Here is a 23,851-nt window from a genome sequence, read left to right on the forward strand (position 1 = left end):
ACTCTTTATTATTTGAAGATAGCCATAAGCAGAATCCAGAGGCAAAGTTTCAGTCCTGCAGTGAAATTTTCCCACCTCCATGTTCATGTCTTTTTGCATTCTGATCCTTTTCAGGGATCATGAGGTGATTTCATAAATAGTATGGGATGTAACACAGAGCACCAAAGAAGTTAAAAAAAAATCAGAGGAACTCCCAGCCAATAGAAGTCTGTTTTGTTAGCATAAAGCAGTGGTTCTCAACCTGTGGGTCCCCAGATGTATTGGCCTTCAACTCCCAGAAATCTTAACAGCTGGTAAACTTGCTGGGAGTTCTGGGAGTTGTAGGCCAAAATACCTGGGGACCCACAGGTTGCGAACCACTAGCATAAAGGCTATTAACTGTATCTGCTGTTACAGAGTAGAGACTCTGTCTTAGACCGTAAGAAAAATCAAGTCCCTAGAAGGAAACATTCGTATTCCTCTTCTCCCCTCATCCACCACTATTCAAGAAAGCTTTTCATGCATGCAATTTTTCAGTGATCAAAAATATGGGGATTGTGTAGACCATTTGGGATACAAATAAACAAACCTTCATTTCCAAGTTATTTATTTCAGCTGTAATTTCTCATCACAAAAACATGAATATTTAGTTCAAGATTGTTGGAAGTTCACATTTAAGTTTCACTTGAATAAATGAGGCTAAATTGTTCCCAGCACACGTTTTAGATTGATACCTAGCTAAATATAATAAGAAAAATAAGGCAGCTGTTCGAAGTGCATATCATCCTCAGTGCAACTTGTATATTTAGATTCTTTCAAATTCATTTTGTCTTTGAGGTATTAGTCTTAAGAGATCACTTGTTAAAAACACATTTTAGAGAAGAATTAAAATGTTTGAAGTGAAGTCCAGCAGAAACTTAATGTTGGTAAGGGAGGAATGCAAAAATTGTTCTACAAACATTTTGATTTTTTTAAATTAAAAGTCTTTGAGATCTGACTCAAACCAGGTAAGTCTGAAGTCTCTAGCTTAGCCTGTTGGAAAAGTTACATGATGATAAAATTAAATTTTCTAAACAACCATCTGTACAATTAAAGCTTACTTTAACCAGAAGTCTTCCCAGTTGAAGAGTGAGATTAGTTATTCTAACAGATGTTGCTTTGATTCACCTAACTGTTTCTTATAAGTCACACACTATCACAATGTAGCTCTCTGGAGAAATAATATGAAAACTGGTATTTTAGGAAGGCCTTCACAGTTGGTGGATGAATTTTGCTCAAAAAGATTTCATTCTTGGGATGTATTCCAACAAAAAGGCTTGATTGGGGATGTTTGAATTAGGCACGTGAACCAAACTCTCTCTATATGCATTCATGTCGGGAACATGTCTGTTTATATTACGATTCTATTTCAAAATTATCAAATTGATGTATACATTAAGAAGGAAAGAACCCTATACAGTACATCAGTCAGCCTAAATATGGCCTGTATGCTATTGGTTAGTCCCAACCAGAGCTAGCTCATTGAATCATCTGCTGAGTCAACACATACATAAATTTAATTGATTTATTGATTCTAGTCTAGTTGAGACAAAGAAAAAGATTTAGGCCTCAATCTTCAGTGATATGTCTTTGGCAGATACTTGCACAAAATACATTTTATTTTACAATCAGTATTAAAATTAAGTATCTGTATGAGTTTAGCTTACCAGACTCTAAACATGATTATGTTGAGACCCAACTAAAACAATTGAACACATTATTTTAATTCTGGCATTTTTTCCAGAAGTAGGTGCTAACCTGAACATCCAGCTAGAATTGTTAAAAATAATTTTCTATCTGAAGATGAACTGGTATCACCCAAGTTTTTTAAAAGCCAATCCTGTTGTGGCTCAGTTACTAACCTGTTTACCTTGCAGAACATTAAAAATATCGTCCAGTGACTTGTGAACACACTGGACAAATTCTTGCACATTCCTCGCTGGATAGCCAGAAACATTACACCCAATCCAATCATTGTGTATTCCGTATCCTACACCAAAACCATCAGGGACCACTGGCCCAAATCCACCCATGGAGACTGCAGGGCTGCTCAGAGTACTTGTGGAGAGAATGTTGTGATTAATCTGTGAATAGGCTTGGTCCTGATAAAATTCTGGTAAGGGGGTTCCTCGAGATTCCGCCACACATCGCAAGCCATACAAGTGCCGATCAAAGCCCTGGCCTGCCAACACAAAATGCAATAGTGAATAGCACTGCAAAACCAAACTCAGGCATGTTAAATTATTTTGAAGCAAATTAGCTTAACAATTTTAAACAAACATTAACATTGTTATCCATGAATTTAGGCTGCATATGCAGAAAAAAACCAGGCAACTCCTGATGGTGTTAGTTTAGAGTCTCTACTGTTTATTTGAAACTATAAACCTTCTTTTCCTCTACAAGAAGGATCAAATTCACAGATAAGAGGTACTTATATAAAGGTTGTCTCATAAAATCTTAGGAAGCTCTCAATGTTCACAAGAGTGTACATTGACATATTTACTGCCATATTTCTAAAAGGAGAAGCAGGAATGAAGGATGAAAAGCCCTATTTAAAGTTGTCACAAAATTTGAGTGCAGTCATCCCTTTATATCACAGGCCCAGCATGCACAGATTCAACCAACCAAAGCTCAAAAATATTTTTGAAAAAATCCCAAAACAAACCTTGATTTTGTATGCATTGAGCACTACACTAATGTGTAGTCATACTCTGCTGTAGCCTTCCATCATTTCACAGGTCCCCTGGCACTCATTTGAGCTGTTCGGTACTTTATAAAAGGAATGCCATTTTACAATGCCATTGTATATAATTGGGAGCCCTGCACCTAGAAATCAGTATCCACATGAGGTCCTAGAACCAAATCCCAGCAGATACCTAGAGCCCAGTATATTAATATTCCAGATTTCTAATGAATTTTTTCCTCTGCAATGAAAGAAAAAGGCATTGTGTATAATGAGCTTGTAAGAAATGTCGTACTCCAGTGTGACTGGCTTCTCTGAAGGATCTATTTTGACAGCAATCTTTTTCAAACATTTAGGAAGTTGAAGATAAACTGAATAGGATTTAAAGATACTACAGAGAAGTTGAGAAAAGTTTTCATTCAAGTCATGTACTGGATATGTGAGATTATTCAATATCTAGTGCAAATATCCTAAATGTTATCCTTAAAAGGTTAGGAGGGCTGAGCATACTTGCATTAGTAAAGAGGTGGGCTTGCTTGGTATTACCATGCAAATTGCAGAAGAAAAACAGAACAGCTTCACATTCACACTTACCCATAGCAGCTTCTTTTGTGAGCTGGTTGTGATACTTAGAGCACTCTGCAATCATCTGTTGAAGCTCTGCTACGCTGTGCTTGGATGACTTTCTGACAATGGCCTCTGAACATGCCTTTGTGTGAATGGAGGCAGGACGAATGGTTTCAGTGCGACCGTGTTTGAAAGCTGCAGTGCTGCACGATTCATAGGTGGCAACAGTTTGCCCATATTGCTGCAGAAAAGCCATCTGGAAGGCGAGCTGAGCAATAGCATCAGGACTGACTTTATGCTTCTTTAACATCTCCTTGCCTCCTCTTTCAAACTGATGAGCCTCCAGAGTCAATGTTTTCACAGTAGCATCAAATTTTTGTTTGGCTTGGGTAATTCCTTCTTTTAAGGCATCATTCAATTTAAAGTTCAGTTTCTGTACAGATGAGGCAGAATCAACAGCAGCAGGCTGAGACTGAGGGGTAATTGCAGGTGTCTGAGTGCTATCTTTAAACACTTCATTTTGGAATCTAAGAACAGCAACACCATCTCCCCAAGAGTGTTCAAAGTGAATTGCTGCAGTGCCGTCTTTGGCTAAAATGAGGTTGAATGACTTGTCATACCACCTATTGATGCCATCACCATGCAACATGGTATGGGACAAGTGGTTCAAGCCGTTAATTGGAAAATCATCAAGGCACAGACAAAATATTGCTGAATCTACTTTTCTTAAGGCTTCTGCATTCCCATTTTCCAGTAGCTCCTGTCTCAACCTTGCCCATATGTCCCGATTTTCAGTAGTCAGACACGCAAGAGGGAATGCTGGAACTGAGCTACTGTCAGAAAGGATGAATTGTAGATGTGCTTGAATTTCTGAAGGCTTCAGTATATTCCCATCTCTATCTATCACATCAAATACATAAAAGTTTCCATTTCTAATCACCAATAAGTGCCTCTCATTTTCATCTGTAAATAGTTCATCCTTGTTAGACTTGGGCAGTCGAGCAGAATTGAAAAGCCTGAAGTACTGTGACATGTCTAGTGGGTAGGCATTCACCATGTAGGCACAAAACCATGACAGAGAAGGAGGCACAAAACGAACGAACTTTTTAAAAGCTTGAGTGTCACTTTTGGCTGGGTTCAGGTGAAAAACCTCTGGTTCTAAAATGTTAGTCCTGAGAGTCTTCAAGAATCGCAAAGCAGAAACAGTCATGTTAGTTGCCCTTGTGAGCTGATTGTTATAATCCACTTTGGAGTCAGCATTGAAAACCATGAAAGGATTGAAGTTCAAAACAACTGATTCACGTGCCCTTAGGTACATGTCAAACCAGGGACCTAACGTTGAGAGGTGGTAAAAGAAATAAAGATAGAGACCAAAAGGAGAATACATGTTATAAATGTGTCACAATCCTGAAAGAGCCATGTGATTATTGTTGGCTATAAGATGCCACATAAGATCAATTTGCAAGAGAGAAATCCAATAAAGTTATTCTGTGGACAGAAGTGCTTCCACCTGAGAAATAAGGAGGAAGCAAACCTCCTTTCCGCCTCCCTCCTCATACACCCTCAAAATCTGGAGGAGCTGGGGCCTCTCTGGAGACTGACTGGGAGCAAATCACGTCTCAACAATGTCTTCTCATGTGATTCAATTCTACCTCAGGTTCCTGCAATCCAAAATGGGACTGCTTGTTTATTCTTTGCGAATTGAACATATGACTCTTATAGTACATTGGTTTAGGATCCAATTTTACATTTAATTCCCATTCACAAATCACTCTCCTTTGGAACTTACCAATGTACTGTTTTTGAATGTGAAAATCAAAACCAAAAATAGCTTCTTTACCTTCCTGCCTGTCTGTCTGTCTCTTCTGGTCTTTCCTTGTCATCTTCCTTTATCGCTGCTGTCCTTTCCATCTTTTATACAAGTCTCAATTCCTTAGACAAGATACACTTCTAATCCCTGTCTTCATTCTATCCACTAATGTGATTGAGTTTAGACTTAAGAACTGTAGATTATCTTCATAAATATAAGGGCTGCAAAGTAAATGTTAATAGGAGATGAAAAGTAACAATCTACACACTACCTGTAGCATGACAAATATATTAGAAAAATTTCCAGCTTATATTCTGAAAATTCTTCTTAGTATATCTTAGTATAGTGCTGTGCTCCACAAAAGTCAGAATGACAACAAAAATGCTTGGGGAAGTATAAAACCAAATAGTGCCTGTACTGTAAATGTCCTCTACCTTTACAAAATATTTAAAAGGAAACAGAATTAAAGCAAATGTAATCTTGGTGAAGGAACAAGAGAAAATGGGTGCCTTGTTTGAAAGTCACTCAGAGATACCAATTCATAGATCAAGATGTGTGTTCTGTCTCATCTATGGAATACAAGCTATGACAGAAGACAAAGAGCTTCCCTCTTGTGAACACTATGAAGCACTTGTTCCTCATACTCCTCTCTGAACACACTTCTCCATATCAAAATCAGCTAGGTTAGTTTACCTGCTCTTGCTTGCCTATCATATTTCCCATCTTCAATTGAACAAATAAATATCTTGCAACATTTGTGCTTCAGGCAATGAAGCTCCATTTGCCTATCATCCTCCCAACCTTAACTTAAGACAAAATTTTGCAACACTTATGCTACTTCCATGTAATATCAAATGAGATAAAAGGAGAGAACAACAGAATCATGTCCCATCTATATGACAACCATTCACACACTTTCTTGTTCAATATTCTGAAGGATCTGGCTCATCTTCATTGGGGGGGGGGGGATTAAATGTATAATAACACCAAGTGTGCATAAGTACATATACTCTCCTGGATATTTTTATAGGCACCAGCAGAATACATGCTACAGGGAAACTTTTTTGAGGACTGAATTAACATTTAAAATTGATTAAACTAAATGCTGTAAACCTTTGCTTGCTTGCTTTTCTTCTCTTTATTCACTTTCTCCTATTTGATTTGCTGACTCCCTTCCTTGGTTGCCCTTGTCTTCTGCTGGTTGCACATTTCATGTTCTGGTTCTTTGGCAAAATATTTTTTTAAAAACACATTTCTTTTCTTAAGAGCTGAAGCATGCCTCCTTGTCTCTCTCTCTCTCATCTTGGCTGTCTTTTTAGAGGCAATTTTACTGCTGGGACTAAGCTGGATTTTCTGAAGTCTGGTGCTTGAATACTCTGTAACAGATGTACATTTATTTTGAATCAGTCACTGGTTGTAACAATCATTATTTTCCTTAAATACATAGTTTCCTTATCACAAATGTATAGTCTTTTTATTGCAACAATATATTTTCCTTTACATTAATGTTCCTGAACGATTTTACCATTTAAGAGAATAAGCAGGGCTATAACAGGCTCCATATTGTAGGACATACCACTGGCCCATGCAGTATAGTAATGTTTGCTCCAAAGGAGGCTTTGGTCTGAACTGTGGGAATTTTGGAATAAGCACACTAGTGCCACATGCCAACAAGTGGATAGAGCTATGCGTCTATGCCCTGACATCCACTCTCTCCCACATGCTCATATGTTCTCGTTTTCTCTCTCTCTCTCTCTCTCTCTCTCTCTCTCTCCCACACACACACACCCTTCTGCAGCCAGGCTCTCAAATAAACCATTAGCACCAATGGATGGTTTTAAAAGGCTCACTTCAGTGTAGGAGAGGCAGCTTTCTGAGTGTTAGTATAGTAGTGTGGATGGCTACCCATTCTTCCACAAATGCAACTGTTCTGCCAAAAAAAAACATGTTAAAACTACAGTTTTTAAAGCCTCAACTGTCATCAATGTGGAATTTAAATGCCAGATTTCTTTAGGATGAAGGAGTGGAAATCCTTTATCTCCTGTCCCCAAACAGACATCAAATCAGAAAGAAGCTGTAAAAATAGATAGAGGCTTCCAGTGAGATGGCTTATGAGTTTGTGGCCCCTTAGTTAAGGTGTATCTATAATGTAAAATTAATGCAGTCTGACACAACTTTAACAGCTATGCTGTGGAATAATGGGAATTGTCATTTTACAAGGTATTTAGTTTTCTCTGCCAGAGTTCTGGTACTTCACCAAACTACAAATTCTAGGATTCTACAGCACTGAGACATGACAGTTAAAGTGCTACCAAACTGCAGTGATTCTACAGTATAGATATACCACAAGTCAAATCCGATTAGCAACATTTCTATCATACCCCAGGTGAAGTTCGTTCTTGCAAAGTGCCTAAATTTCTTTAATACAGGACAGTAGAAACAAATTGTCTGCATGTAATGAGTGTATATGCTCTACTATCTTTTCTCTTAGGTTATGTAAACAAACACACACAGCTTATCTTTAGAACAAACATGAAATTTAGTGACTACAGCTTTAATTAGTGACATGCAGGAGTGACTGGACTATTGAGCATCCAATTTTCATGTCACCCAACATTTCCTTAAAACATAGGGGGTTTGAGCCCAATTTAAATAAACTTAGAACCAATCTGCTGAAAACCGTGGGACATGTTCAAGAAGTCTTCTCTTAGTTCAGATCGAAGCCAATTCTTAGTTCAGTAGAGTCTCACTTATCCAACATAAACGGGCCAGCAGAACCTTGGATAAGCAAATATGTTGGATAATAAGGAGAGATTAAGAAAAAGCCTATTAAACATCAAAATAGGTTATGATTTTACAAATTAAGCACCAAAACATCATGTCATACAACAAATTTGACAGAAGTTCATTACACATTAATGCTGTGTAGTAATTACTGTATTTACGAATTTAGCACTAAAATATCACAATGCATCAAAAATATTGACTACAAAAATGCGTTGGATAATCCAGAATGTTGGATAAGTGAGACTCTACTGTAGTTATGTCAATTCACACAAGATATATAAGAGTGAATAAACCAGCCTACATTCTTTTGGCAGCAATAAGAGTATAATCTGACTTTAAACTAGATCACAGTGATTTCTAACTCAGCAATTTGGAGAACAGAAATCAAGAAAATAAGTTTCACAATGAGTTTCCTACCTGAAATATAACTAGTATGTTTGTTTTGCTTGTCCTGTGAAATCAACTGCTCATGTAATTCTCGGCCAATTCCTTTCTCAAATTTGGCAGCAAGTTCTTCAGTTTTCCTTTATATAAAAAAGAGAAAAAGAAATTTAGTTAAGCTGCTGTGCCTCTTCCTGAGAGGTAAAGTATCTTGATAAATACCAAATGACAACTAATCCATAGAAATCCTGTGTGATTTTCCCTTCTCCACCCTAAATCTTCTCAAATAAGTGATATGTGTAATTAGGCAAGAATATTTGGGATGCAGCACTAGAGACCTTAGCTTTCTGTGCTAGAGCACAGAAGTTGTTGTCAACATTGTGAATTAGATCCTTGGTTTCCTCTTTGTTCTTACCTGAATTGGTCATCATCTAGAAGAGGTCTTTGTGCATTCAAGTATCTTCTAATTGTATCTTCAAGTTTTGGAATTGGCAAACTAATAAGGGAGAGAGAATTAAAACAATCTAAAAATGATGTTAAGCATTCTACTAAGCACATAAGAAAACACTTGCTCATTCAAGATTAGACTACTGAGCAATTTATAGCTGAAATATAGGTTTAAAAGGGATTCTAAGATGATTATTATTATTTTGTTCATTTACATACTGCCATTATCCTGATAATGGGACTCAAGGCTGTTCACAACATATTAAAAACAAAGCAACTTTAAAAATGTATAAACATGAGAATAAAGTATAAATGTAAGATTTAAAAGTTTGTAAACTAAATAATAACAAATTATTAAAATGTGTTAAAACTCCATGAAACCCCTTAAAAATCTTCAAAACAGCACCAGACACCATCAACAGCCCAACATTTATCAATTTGTAAAGGCCTGGTGGGACAGAAATGCTCAAGGACCTCAGCATCCACAACTCTACCATGCTTCTGTAGGCAGAGTAAAAGTAAATGAGGAGGATAGTCCTTCCACTACATTCATTGCCATTACAAGTAATCGAAGGGAAAGTGTGTATTTCCCCCATGTCATGAGACCCATGAACCAAACTGGATTCAAAAGGTATCCTTATCTATCCATACCAAACCCTTCTAAGCCATCCTCTCTTCATTTGTCCTGACACAATAGAAATATATGCAGAATTTCGACAATGAGTCTGATCTCCTCTTTCAAAGTCAGAGCCATAGAGCTGTAAATTACGTAAGTTATAGGACGTTTCCATCAATTCAAGTCACAGTTCATGATGGACAATAGATCTTATTAGCTAAAGAGCAAACTTATCCTCTGAGCCTCAGTTCTTTTGTAGACAAAACAATATCATTCATACATAAGGAGGGGCAATTTGGGGGACAGATTTTGAAGATGAATACCAAAACTTTAGTAGCATGTTTGGCTGGTCTCAATATGGAACAGGAGTATCCTATGCTGCAATATTTGTTGACACTCCCATGCAAGCTCATGCTGGGAAAAAGATAGGTTATAAACTAAATAAATAAATATGTAAACTACATCAGGTTTTTGCCATCTTTGCTATCAGTTTTCTTGCTTGGAGATGGTTCATCTTGAAAGAAATACTGGAAAAAATATATTGAGAATAGGTCAAAGAAAGGTATATTTATACTGTCTGTTTTATGGGTATTTAGGAAAAATCCTCCTCGGGTAGCAGTGCCAGGAGGGAAAACAGACAGCCATAGTGACTTAGGTTACATCTACATTGAAGAATTAATGCTGTTTGACACCACTTTAACTGTCATGAATCAAAGCCATATAATCCTGGGAGTTGTAGTTTGGTGAGACACCAACACTAATTGCCAGAGAAAGTTAAAGGCCTTGTAAAACTACAACTCCTTGGATTCCATAGCATTGAGCCTTGGGAGCTTAAGAGATGCCAAACTGCATTAATTCTACTGTGTAAATGCACCCTAAGAAAGCAGAAAGGCTGTAGAATAGGTTGCTTGGAGCCAACAGATTTTGCTTGCCTTCCCTTGTCACTGTTGAATAAATCTGAAGAAAGGAAAATCACTTGTGTAGTGAACCAAAAGAATTATGGTGCCAGTGTTTAACTATAATCTTCACAGTATGATCCTAAGTATGATTATTTATTAAGAATTAAGCATCAATTAACAACATGTAAGGTAAAAAATCCAAAATAATTTCACTTCCTCTGGTCTTCTGCTTTTGGGACTCATTTTTAAGGAGGTAAAAGGGCACATATTTAATTAATGTAAATGTATATGCGATAGCAATCACAGAAATCATGTCCTCCTCTTAGCACTAACCTTTCACCCACATACAATACATGGTTGAAGGCTTTCACTAATAGCTGCAACTCAGATTGTTCTCTCACTCTCATACTAAACTCCTAATACATTTCTCATCGTGGTACTGTATATTTTGAAAGAGGTGTTTCCTTTTTCACTGTCTGCTCTAGGAAACATAATATCCACAAAACACTGATGCAGTACTGGCCCTGATTGTTTCTTGTCTGGAATTACCCTGTCTTCTGGGTGTTGTTCTTTATTTACTGATTTTCAAGAGAAGCCATTGAAATCCACAAGCATCTGGGCAATTTCAACAGAAAGGAGGAAACCACGAAAATGAACAAAATCTGGCTACCAGTATTAAAAAAAACTTTAAAATCAGGACAGTAAATAAAAGAACAACACTCAGAAAAACAGGAGAATTTAAGACATGAAACTAGCAGGGCCAACTAACACCTCCCAACAAAGGATTCCTCCCAGGCAGGAAGCAGCCAGGCTTTGAAAATGCAAGGCTATTCAATGCTAATCAAGCTGGTCAGTTGCACCATTCACACTTGTCTCCAACAGACAGGTTATTTGTCCCACCCTGGACCTTACACAAATATATAAACCCCACTTGCCTAGTTTTCCAACAGACCCCACAACCTCTGAGGATGCCTGCCATAGATGTGGGTGAAACGTAAGGAGGGAATGTTTCTGGAACATGGCCATACAGTCTGGAAAACTCACAGCAACCCACTGTTCCTGGTTTCAAGGTGTTATTTCCTGTCTAATTGTGCAGTTCTTTGAGGGTAGTCATTACACTCCAGAAACTTTGTTTTTGTGGCTCCACAAACTATGTTTAATTGGTTGAGACTCTATTCATTGAAAAACTATAGCAAAATGTGCTGCAGGATGTCCCGCAAAAATGAAGTTGTTTCAGTTTAATAAACTTTTCCCACGTTTTAATGAGAGAAACAATTAGAAAATGACAGTTATAACCCAGGAACAAAAATCATGTTATATAGTGATGTATATATATACTGTATGTATATGTGTGTGTGTGTGTCACTTTAATACATGACAACATTATAATGAAAAAAAGAGTCACACTTCTCTCCCATAGTATATTAATTCCCACTTTGTTGTTACACTTACCGCAGTGCCAAGTTGGAGGCTGCAATTAATTAAAATTACGGCAGTGCAACACTGTACATTTAGCACGAGAAACAATCCATTCCTACTAATGAATGAGTGTGCTTCTTGGGGTACATCCACACTGTGGAATGAATGAGGTTTGACACCGCTTGGAACTGCCACGGCTCAGGGCAATGGAATCCATAGGAGCTGTACTTTGACAAGGTCTTCTGACTTCTCCGCCAAGGAGGGCTGGTGACTCAGGACAGCTGCATTGATTCTGAGTCGTGGCAGTCCCAAGAGGTGTGAACCCCCGGTGTCGATGCTTCCTCCAAGGGAGCCCGGCGTGACCTTACCGGGGCAGGCTCTTTTGGTAATGCAAGGTGGGGACGAGGCTGCGGTGCAAGTGCTGGGGAAAGGATGTCTCCTGGCCGTAGTGCCTCCGCCGGGGCCCCGAGAGGAGAGGCGGGAGGCGGGCGGCGGGGGCTCCGCGGAAGGGCGAGGAGGACAGGCCCAGCAGCGCCATGACAGGAGGAGCAGGAGAGCAAGAGGAGGCCGCCCTTGGGAGGAGTTTGCTCTGAGAGGAGGATGGACCAGGAAGAGGAGGCCTCTGTGCGGCGCTTCAGAGCGAACCTGCAAGGCGTGGGCAGACTTCGGCCCTTCAGGCGTTTTGGACTTCAACTCCCAGAATTCCTAACAACCTCAGGCCTTAAGCGGCTGAGGGGGAAATGGAAAAGGCCTGAGGTTGTTAGGAATTCTGGGAGTTGAAGTCCAAAACACCTGAAGGGCCGAAGTCCGCTTATGCCTGGTTGGCCACAGAAAAAGGCCTGCAATGTCCATGGAAATAAATGACAGCTCTATTGTCCAATCATTACCGACCAATCTCAGCGCGTGTCGGGCAAAAGGGATTCGAGTGACCAATCAGCACAGCCCTTCCATAGCCCGCCCCCTCGACACAATGGACGGGACTTCTATTCTGCCTGTAGAGGACGCAGTTCTCCCTCAAATATAAAACCAGCCGAAGACTGGAAAACTATATAACTCACAATCCATCAGGCCTCGACGCAGGCGCATAAATTTGCTGTTGTTTTTACTGTGTGGCGGGATCTAAGACGAAGAAGAATAGGAAGAGGAGGGATGAGTACTGTGGAGTGAAAGGAAGGTGCATTGTGGCCTCATCTACACTGACCATTTAATGCAAGTCCTTTCCACAGAGCTATATAATCCAGAATATCCCACAATACCTGCTTTGAATTGGGTTATTTGAGTCCACACTGCCATATGTTCCAGTTCAAAGCAGAAAAGGTGGGATTTTATTCAGCTGTGTGGAAGGGGCCCCAGTTTCAAATTGGTTCTGCAAATGATTCCATAGGATATCTGGAACCGGTTTGTGGCCCAGATGGTGTTTACACAAACCCTTAAAACACATTAAGGGTTTTATTTTGCATGCTTTTGTGGGATTTTGTGGCTTCAAACTGCATAAAATGGTCAGTATAGCTGGGGCCAAGTATGGGACCTCCACTGTATTGTCTCTCGCAGTCAATTGCTGAGAAAGAAGAATGAAAATGTGTGCCTTTCTGTGTGCATTTGTGTTTTTGGTTCCCTTCTCTGTAAGTTTCCCAGACTGTTAGCTGGGGTCCACAGTTGACTGTAGAGACCTACTTTTAATTCGCATGTTTTTTCGTGGGGAGGACACCGATTTCCAGATGGAAGACAGTGCTATCAAGAGTTGGGTTGACGAGCCTTCCTCCTGACACATTTCTCCCATTCGCCCACTATTCATACCTCCTCAAAATCTGTAACACTGTTGGTAACAGCTAACTTCCAGTTAAAAGCTCAAAATGCCAGAACTTCCCAGTTCTCCATGTCTATGCTACATTTTTAAAGTTTAACTTTAAGCCCATCTTTAAATCTGGGGAGACAGTGATCAGCCATTCGGACAATGTGGTCAGTCCAGCTAAGTTGATGCCAGAGAATTATCGCTTTAGGTCTGATGGTCTTTGCTTCTTCCAGAACACTGGTCTTTGTCCACCCATCTTTCCGAGAGATTTGCAGGATTTTTCGGATACAACACTAATGGAGGCATTCCAGAAGTTGGGTGTGATGTCTGTAGATGGTCCATGTTTCACAAGCGTAAAACAGGGATGGGAGAACAATAGCTTTATGAACAAGCATCTTAGTATCCCTATGAATGTCCTGATCCTCAAACACTCTCTGCTTTACTCGAAACAATGTTGAGCTCACAGAGCTCAGACAGTGTTGTATTTCAGCGTCAATGTCTGAGGTGGCTACCAAGGTAGCGGAAATGGTCACAATTTTCTAGTGTTACACCATTAAGCTTTATTTCTGACATTGCAGAGGGGTTGGTTGATGTCTGATGGTACAGCACTTTGGTTTTTTCAATGTTCTGTGAGGCCAGGCTTTTCACATGCTTCTGCAAAACGTGTTTAAGGTGGCTTTGAATGGACACAGACTATATTATCATCTCTAACAGAAGTTGTTATGTCCTTTTGGCTTTCAATTTGCTAAGATTAAAGAGCTTTCCATGTTTCCAATATGTGATTTCCACACTGGTGGGAAGCTTCCCATCAACAAGGTGTGGAATTATAACTATGAAGATGGAAAATAAGGATGGGATAATAATGCAAAGGCCTTCAAATTGCCTGTTGACTTATCCTGACCCTATACATTTCAGAGGCTTTTCTTATGCAATGAATCCTCAGGTGATTTTACCAGTTCCTTCCTCTGAAATACAGTCTACAGTACCTCATATTGGTTGGTGGTCTCCCATCCAAGTATTGACTGGAGGTGATCCTGCATATTACCTAAGATCAGATACTATGTCTACACATTTTCTCTTTATACCAATAGTAAAGGTGCTTAAAGAAATGCAATCTTTCACCTAATTTGCCCTCTTGTGATAACCTAAGTGCTACTCACCCAGCCCGCGAATAGGAAACACAGTGTCTCCTTAGGCTTTCCTCTTCTTATCGTTTGCTTTAATTTTTTGATTTATTTCTAAGAGTGGAACAATCAGTAAGTGATATTCATTTGTTTCTCGTGTTGGGTGTTGCCTCGCTTTGAGATCACTCTTGTTTCAAAAATACGACACTGCTCTGTTCTAATTTTCCAGAGTCCCTAATCTGCTTCCAGGTTCTTATTGATGTAGTCACTAATAGGATTGTTGGTATTAATTTGGAAATAATGCCAGCTACATGCTTGGTGGCTATTGGCAGAGGAGGTGACCTTGCAGGTCACCTAAGCAGCACTAGAAATGCTTTGATCTAATCTATAGCAATCCAGAGACAGCTATTCTAACAAGAGCGGCTGGTGAGGTCTCTCTGTGTATGGGATGCTGATTTGCTTCCAGAGATCACCGGGGAAAGCATGGCAGTGGGCTTTGATGCGATGTTGGCTCGGATCAAGGATGTGTGTAAAAGAAATGGTTTACTTATTCTCTCGGTCCTATCCGTCATCATTGGATGCCTCCTCGGATTCTTCCTCAGGACCAGGCGCCTCTCCCAACAGGTGAGTGACCCAAGTAGGTGTGGCGGTGATGGTAAGAAAAAGAGTGTTTCTTATATAACAAAATTGGAGACAAAAGGCAACTTGTCAGCCTTTCAAGGGTACATTTGAAGATAAGATGGAATTTTTGTGAAGCACGCTACTTGTCCTTAAAGAATGGAACTTTTACTGAAGAGAAGAATGTTTCAATTAGCTACATAAAATACACAGTTCCAGGGATCTGAGATCTCATAAGAACTTGTTTTATAATTATACAGGTGAATAAATGTTAGGTGTGAATTGTTTTTAGATCTTTCAAAACTGATTTTGTTGTGAATTTTTGATACTTTACAGAAAGATGGATAATATTTGAGCAAATATTTTGTCGCCTTGCAGAATACAAAGAAGTAATTCACTCTGCCATTTATTCTGAAGTAGTTAAATTGTTTTAAATAAAAACTATTAAATATTTTAATTTACAACCAAAGCATAGCCCATAATATTACATTTTAAAAAATTAATTGTTAGAAAAAATATGAATTCATTTGCATAATTAATTTCATTTCCCCTTTCATCCAGAGTAGACTGTATGAAAGAGAAATAGGTTTATTAATATTTTTGTGAAATAATGGGATCTAATCCCTTTTTAAAGCTTCAGGTATCTAGTTGTGAACTATTTTTTATTACTAAATGCCAAATTAATTTCATTCTAAATCCTGTGATATATGGGAAGCAACTATTAAACCCAACAAAATAAGGTATAATAAGTGTCTGTCAAAGCAGATGTTCTTTATGGCTCCTGGGTTCCTTTTTGGTTTGTTCAGCCCTTTGTTAATAGTGTAAATTTTTAATATAAATATCAACCTACAAGGGATTGACATATTGCTAAAGAAATGGACAGATGTCTCTCAGTTGACAGAGCCTTTAGCACCATTCCCTCCGTCTGCACTAACAGTCAAATGATTTCTTATATTGTAATGATCACATTAACATTCAATATTATCTGATAACTTTGAGTAATATTTTGAAGTAAATGCAATTAAGACTGGGATCATATCCAAAAGAACTGTTGTTGTTGTTGGTGGTGGTGGTGTTGAAGCATAAGAAAACCCTACTATTCTTACCCAAACCACAGTACTATTTCATATTTATTTCCCATCTCTCTAATTTTCTTCTGTCTGAGCATCCACTGAGATCAAATTAAACAGACTGCAGCATTTTAACTGTGGTTTTTTTTAAAAGAAGAGTAATAAATGTTCAAGTAATTGATACATCTCTTCATTTCACAGGAAATTAGTTATTTCCAGTTTCCTGGAGAACTGCTGATGAGAATGCTGAAAATGTTGATTCTACCTCTGGTTGTTTCAAGGTATGTTAATGGATAAGAGGTTGTTTTGGAAAACCATACTGCACACTTCCAGGTGTATCTGAATTGATTGTACCCTGAAAGCAAATTTAACGGAGATAGTAGGTATACAATGAATGCATATTTCTGATCTGCTGATCTATAAAATGTGAAGGTTTTAATCAAGATGTTCATACAGTATACAGTTTGAGAGGATAAATATATAGAGAATGAAAAATGCTGTTCACAATAGTTCTGAAGTAAACATGTCCTTCATGTCATGAGGAAGAGCCATGGGAAGTAAGGAGGGTTTTGAGCAAAGAAAAAAAGCCAGGAAAAATTGAATCTCCCTTTTTATTCTCAAGCACAATTTTCTTACATAATTTACAAAATAATAATAATGGGAACTCTAATAAATATAGCTGCACATAAAAATGTAGTTTACCATTAATGCTTCACCATCTGTGATAACAAACAGAGTTAGGTAGCACCATTTTAGATGCTTTCTGGTTGCTATATCTAACTGGTAAAGTGAAGAATATCTGTTAATGGACACTATTACAGTAGAGTCTCACTTATCTAAGCTCCGCTTATCCAATGTTCTGTATTATCCAACGCAGCCTGCCTTTTAGTAATCAATGTTTTTGTAGTCAATGTTTTCAATACATTGTGATATTTTGGTGCTAAATTCGTAAATATAGTAATTACTACATAATGTTACTGTGTATTGAACTGTTTTTTCTGTTGATTTGTTGTAAAACATGATGTTTTGGTGCTTAATTTGTAAAATCATAACGTAATTTGAGGTTTAATAGGCTTTTCCTTAATGCCTCCTTATTATCTAACATTTTTGCTTATCCAACATTCTGCCAGCCTGTTTATGTTGGATAAGCGAGACTCTACTGTATATTGAAAATGATGCATGAATACTCCCCTGTTTTGGAAATAATGCTAGCAAGAAAACATGTTATGTAATGTGTTACATGGGCCACAACGAGCTTCTGACTCCCTACAATCACTTATGTGATAGATAAAATACAACTATTTGCCAGTGCTTTCATATGGCAAGATCATTTGCTAGTTATTGATTTGCAGTATCTCTTATGGCTAGTATATCTGATGAACAGGTAGATTTGTGCCAGCTGTGAGAGTTCAGGTCCAAAGTTTGCTAAAGTCTGAGATGGCTTGTTTTAGTTTAACTTATAATTCCTTGAAAGCTTGGTCTCCCAGATCCTCATGTCTTGGAAGCTAAGCAACCCAGATTAGTTCCTGGATGGGAGACCACCAATGAATATCAGATGGCCCTCACATCCTGAAGTTGCCCCCCAGGCCAGGATCTTTAGCAGAGAGGGGGATGGGGCTACCTACCACTAAGGCAGTGTGATGCTATAAAGGAATTAGGTTAAAGTAAGTCAGTTTAAATGGTGACAGAAATGTAATATTTATATTTACAGGATGTTTCAAAATTATGCAACATGTTACAGTTACACAAAAAGTTACAAATGGTTTAATGAGTTATCAAGTTTTGATAACCATTTTGGGCCAGAAACATGTCTAAAACAATAAATTTGCAAATGGACAATACCTCATTAATCTTTATATTGCGAAGTATCCATCTTGTAAATAACTGAGGCTAGGGGATGTTAGTGCTCTGGGAGAAGCATCTAGTGGGAATAATTTGAAACTCTATGCCTCATCCTTTCAATAGGTTAAAGTTTCCTTCATGGGCTGTTCGTGGTTGCAGAGATACAGCTAATTCAAACTGAGTCTATGTTTTTGTAAACATACGCATTAAATAATAAAAACTTACAGTGATACCAGAAATTATCTCAAAGTGTATTCTTAAGCTTTTCTGTCCATGCAAATTTTTCAATAACTTCAATAGAATCATCTTGGTAAATCATTATCTCCGAGAGCCATTTCTCTCATATATAGACTGCACTGCCAAATAACAAGTGAAGAAAAAGAGAGACCTGGCCAGTCATCCCGGCTTAACAGCTCTGTGAATGACAAGGCTAAGATTTCTCCCTTCTGGACTTTCTTGGGCAGTCTTTGGTTACTAGTGACCATCTGTTGTCATTAATGTAGTTTGATGAAAAATCAATCAACCCTACTGAGTCACCAATCACTTTGTCAGCATCTGTAAAAACATACCCCCTTTTAAAAGAGCATACTGTAGGTTCATAACTAACAGTTCCTTGCAGTTGCAATTATTATTTTATTTGCTTGTGTTTTGGCATTTTAGGTCCGCGCATCACAAAACATTTATCAAGATGAGCTTCTTACTGGTGAATATAACAGATTAGTCTAACAGATTAGACATCCAGACAGTATTGTGTTACATGTTCAAACCAAGTAGAGGATTTCATTTATTTATTTATTCTTAAAAGCATATTTCCAAACTCTGAAGTCAGATTGAGCAGGATGCTCCATGTGAAAGTTTGAAGTAATTTTTTTAAAAAAGAAAAAAAAATAGTCAGGTAGACCTCAATAGGAAGTTTTCTAAATGCATATCCTCAGAATGAGTTGAAAGATATTGTGAAATAACTAGCAGCTCAAACCATAGTTTGCAATATGTACAGCATATTCTAAAAAGAAAGTCAGCCATGCTTCAATGCTGCATTTTTAAAAGCAAATAATGTGGAAGTAAGCCTCATTGGGATTATATTGTTATGGAGAAACAATCTGAAAGAAGTGTAACTCCTAGATCCAGTCTTGCTGTATAATTTATTTATTATTTATTTATTATTCAAACTTATATGCCACCACTTCCCTAGGGCTCGGGGCATCTAATCATTTATTACTGAATTACTCAAAGATTTATTATACACTTTGTGCTGTTACTATCTGCCATTAGCTTTGGATATTTGGTGAGATATTAATGAGATACCTCTATAAGTCACTTTATAAAGGATTAAAGTAATATGTTCCTTCTTGCTACAAAATGTTATAGATTTAACACATATGATTATGCATATCGGCATTGGATACTCTTTGGTCCAAATTGAATGTAATGGGGCCATTATTCAACTACACATCCTCCTGATATGTAAAGTGACGGAGTGGGGGATATCACAGCAAAACAGTCTCAGCCCTTTACCTTGCACTCTTTTCTATCCATAGCCCATTGTGCTCATTATTTTACTCTATTCTCAGGCCCACTTTTAATGTCAGAACTGTGCCTGGATGAATACATTTATGGAAAATAAATGGTCTAATTAAGCATTCTCCTCATGTGTCTGCTCCCATGTGTCTCTGTTCATGCTGTTCCTTAAAGTTCTCTCCACTTGCTAAACTATAGATAGTAATGCATGGCCATCATTGGATCTAGGCAACCAGCCCATGTAGGCCCAGAAGCTCCAAGTATCTTTGGTCAAATAGAAACTCCTCCCTCTACTTCCTTCTTTCATTTCTTCTACTTTCTCCAAGAGAATGAGACCCAACTCTGTTGAACTACTCTTTTCCCTAAAACCGTTGTTAATCAAAATTTAGGCAATCAATCAATGTATGACTAGACTATGTGTTTCAATGTAATCAGCATTTTCTCCCAAATGCTGCCTGCTTTTATTTTTTTAACTTAAGTTAATTTCTCTCAAAAGAATATGCCAGAGGTTCGGTGCATCTCTCTTAAAACTCTGCTGCTTAGTTGATCTAACTTTTCTTTTTCCCAAAGAGGAGCTACCCATAATGCAACAAAATTGAGGGGAATAAGTCATAAAAAGGGAAAGTACAAGTCTATACCTCAGGAACAGTGTGTCCTTGGTTTGGTTCCAAGATCCTTCATAGATAACACATAGATAATGCTCATCACATTATATACAATGGCACACTGAAATAGTGTCCCTTATATAAAATGTCAAAATCAAGATTAGCTTTTTGAATTTTGTTTTTTAATAATTTCAAGTTATGGGTGGTTGAATCCATGGACGCAGAGTCCAGGGATGCGGAGAGCTTCCCGCACTCTTTTTACTCTAAAGGTTAGATTTCCACCTACTGTGTCTGTGTGAACAATATGTGTTGGCCACAGTCATGCCCATTTCAGCTCTTGTGTATGATTTTAAATGTGCAGAATAAAATGACTATGATAGGACCTATGATCACCTGATCCTATCTTTATTTATGCACTGCTAAATGGTGATGAAATTACTGTCACTCTTACATATTTCCTGTACAATTTAAATCCACAAAGAACTGTGTAAATAATACTAATTTCCAGACAAAATTAATTTTTGTATATTTTCAGAATAGATAAAAGCAGCCTACATTTTGTAAAGACATTTTGACTCTTACAGTGCAATTCTATACCTGTCTATTAAGAAGCACAGGTATATTGTCAAGGACAGAACGCCACAAGATAAGATATAACAAAGTTTATTGGAGTTACAGAACCAAAAATGCCCGTAAAAGACAAGGGCTAGGCAAACATTGGCCTTAAAAGTAAAAAGACACAAGGAAAACGTTCAAAAGATAAACCGGATTAAACCGGAGTTTAATCCGGGTTAAACCAAAAAAGCTTACTTCAGCCTGGGACTAAAACAAACAAAAGCTGGTGAACAAAAGGTTCAAAGGAATACAAAAAACTGGCAGCAGATGCTTCTCTGCTGCCAAAAGCTATGTTTGAGTAACTAAGAGGTTACTCCTCCACACAGCAAGCAATTTCCAGATACAAACGCAGCATTCAAGGGCAGAAGCGGTCAGCGAAGTTCCAATCCGGTCCGAAGGTCGTAAGGCAGGTACAGACGTTTGTAGTTCACCAGGTCCAACGATAATCACAGGAAGGAGAGTCCGAGGCCGTAGTCAGTCAGTCAGTCAGTCCAGAATAAACAGATGGCATCCGTCAAGAAGACGACGGAGGTCCAAGCTATTAAGATTAAGCACAGGTTGCACAACAAAAGTCCACACAGTTCCTCCCGCCGTCTATGCCCAGTGTCCTTGGTAACTTACGTAGTCAGCAAACGAATCACACCCGTCTTCAGGAATTTCCCACACAGAGCCCAAGCGTTCGTCCAGATTACCTTGCCCAACGCAATTAGCCATTGCTTCCAAACCCCATTTTATGCCAGTTTACAGCTCCTCATCACTATCAGCTGTTACCCTAATTCCAGGCGTTTCCTCATCACTTTCCTCATCAGAACTGAAACACCTTTGACTACGCCCCACAGCATCCCCAGCTGTGGATCCCGTCCCATCCCTCCAGCTTGTCCACGGGTCTAATCCTGAAGGTCCCCAATCGCCTTCCATACTATCATTGCCAGTGGCACCCAAATCCTCCCTCACACGAGTCCATTCCATGTCATCCTCCTCTGAGCTAACCATCTCTTCCTCCATTCTCTCAGTAAAACCCTCAAAGGAATCCTCGTCAGATGGTTCTGCAAATATGTCCCGCAGCCGCTTCCTTTCTCGCTCCTCGAGAGTATCTGACTCCCGAGGAGTCTTACGACCACGTCTCCCAGTATCGGAGCCATAAGGCTCAACCATAACATATATTTTGAAGTTGCTTCTGTTACTTGTAATAATTTTGCATGCTTCACTTCATGCCATTTATCGTTTGCTTAAATATCTTTGTTCAGTGATGACAGACTAAGATAAAGGGGCTGAAAACAAAAGTGTGATTTCAAGATAGTCTTTTGTTTGTATGACTTTTGCTGCATCTTGGGAGCTGAGTTTGGGCATATACTGTAATTAAAACTCTGTTTTATGACTCTCCCTTGAATCTAGGTCCCAATTTCTTAGTGTTCCTTTTTGCCATACTTGTAATATCTACTTCTTAGAAGATTGAAATTGCAAATCAGAGAAGTGCTAATATGTCAATGTGTCTTTGAGGAGGTTCGTGGTGCAGCATGAGTATAATATGAAGCAATAATAGACTATTTGATTTCCATATATACTCATGAATAAGTCAACCTCATATATAAATTGAGGGCAATTATTGGGACCAAAATTATGCATCTTGATATAACCCATGGATAAGTTGAGGGAATTTCACAAAGAGGGTAGAACATCAAACTCTATCATGAGGTCAGCCACCCCTGACCACAGCTGCTATTTTTCCACCCAGACATTCAGAAAGACCAGAATTGATATTGTGGTTAAGAGAGTAGATGGGGTCAGTGCTTCTTTTTGGTTCTCCCAGGATGGACTAAGCTCTCTCCTTTTGCCACTCAACCCAGAGAAGGGGATGGTTCCTTTTTTAAAGTAAGAGTTATGGCACAGTACTCAGATTGATCCATAGATAAGTTGGCTCAGGTTTTTTGGATTGATTTTTTTTACTATAATTTCTAGACTTATATATGGAACATATAGGGGACATGTTGCATTTAGGCTGTGTCCTACACAGCCATATCCAGCCACTCCACTTTATGTAATCAGCCTTCCGTATCCATCTAGAAAGTATCTAAAATTATGTATTTCAAACCTTGCATGCCAAATATTTTACAAAGGCTAAAATGTTGAGGTACAATACCGTATATCAGTGTATTGGCTTGGTGTTTAGCTTCTTTCTTATTTAATGATTGTGAAGCAAATATTATATCATAGTAACATTCTAGTTTGTGTTGAGTGAGCCAATACTTTACTTAGCTTACTTGTACGAACGTGTCTCTCACTATGATCTACCACGTAATTTAAGATCTTCAGGGGAGGCCCTGCTCTTGGTCCCACCAGCCTCACAGGTGCAGCTGGTGGGGACGAGAGACAGGGCCTTCTCAGTGGTGGCTCCTCGGCTGTGGAACTCCCTCCCTAATGACATCCGGCAGGCTCCATCCCTTTTGAGTTTTAGAAAGAAAGTGAAGACCTGGTTATATGAGCAAGAGTTCAAAGAATAAGTTTTGTTGGCTTCAACTCGGTCTGGACTAAGGTTTATGTACAAGGTTTTTGTGGATGAATGGCTCAAGTATTTTGTATTGTTTTAAATCTGTATTTAACTGCTTATGTTTTTATTCTTTTGTATTGTTGTGTATTGGCATCGAATTCTGCCAGTTTTGTAAGCCGCCCTGAGTCCCATCGGGTGAGAAGGGCAGGATAGAAATGATGGAAATAAATAAATAAATAAATAAATATTTTACTAAACAGCAATTATGATAATAAGTAGGTTTGTGTCCAAAGGCAGGCACAATTTATGAATCAATATTTATTTTCAGATACTCTGATGGGATAGTCTCCAAGGTAGCTATTTATTCTTTTTCTCTTCCATTAGTTGATGAGTTGTTAAAATAAGATTAGGGAAATCCTGATATTAAAAAAAGTTTTACCCACTTCTATACCATTTTAAGTGATGAGTTTCTATTCAATATCTTAAGCTCTCACTTCATCTAGTCAATGGTTATTTCAGGTTATTTTTTCAGACCTGGAGGCCATCTGTTGC

General features: G+C 38.4%; 2 protein-coding genes across 8 annotated transcripts in view; one reads left to right on the forward strand and one right to left on the reverse strand.

The window, feature by feature from the left end:
- Positions 1–569: 569 nt before the first annotated feature.
- On the reverse strand, positions 570–12,297 carry cpt2 (carnitine palmitoyltransferase 2). 5 transcript variants are annotated; one of them, XM_003220293.4, is made up of 5 exons: positions 11,996–12,297; positions 8,662–8,742; positions 8,283–8,389; positions 3,296–4,600; positions 570–2,200 (listed from the first exon to the last, which is right to left on the reverse strand). In XM_003220293.4, the coding sequence occupies exons 1-5, from the start codon at positions 12,163–12,165 to the stop codon at positions 1,869–1,871; spliced, it is 1,995 nt and encodes a 664-aa protein (XP_003220341.1). In that variant the 5' UTR covers positions 12,166–12,297; the 3' UTR covers positions 570–1,868. The 5 variants fall into 5 exon arrangements, with proteins under 5 accessions (XP_003220341.1, XP_062834368.1, XP_062834369.1 ...); XM_062978298.1 differs by lacking the exons at positions 8,662–8,742; positions 11,996–12,297 and adding an exon at positions 6,192–6,454 and having other exon boundaries at positions 3,296–5,299; XM_062978299.1 differs by lacking the exons at positions 8,283–8,389; positions 8,662–8,742; positions 11,996–12,297 and adding exons at positions 5,109–5,299; positions 6,192–6,908.
- A 49-nt stretch (positions 12,298–12,346) lies between these two features.
- slc1a7 (solute carrier family 1 member 7) overlaps positions 12,347–23,851 on the forward strand; it is a 72,983-nt gene continuing 61,478 nt past the window's right edge. For 2 of the 3 annotated variants that reach the window (XM_003220312.4, XM_062978300.1), the window contains exons 1-2: positions 12,548–15,167; positions 16,433–16,512. In XM_003220312.4, the coding sequence (XP_003220360.1) occupies positions 15,027–15,167; positions 16,433–16,512 (221 nt within the window). In that variant the 5' untranslated portion in view covers positions 12,548–15,026. Of the gene's footprint in view, positions 15,168–16,432; positions 16,513–23,851 lie in introns of all 3 variants that reach the window. The other variant, XR_010005410.1, reaches the window with a different exon arrangement.

The sequence above is a fragment of the Anolis carolinensis genome, chromosome 4, assembly GCF_035594765.1.
Source record: "Anolis carolinensis isolate JA03-04 chromosome 4, rAnoCar3.1.pri, whole genome shotgun sequence".
Taxonomy (NCBI): domain Eukaryota; kingdom Metazoa; phylum Chordata; class Lepidosauria; order Squamata; family Dactyloidae; genus Anolis; species Anolis carolinensis.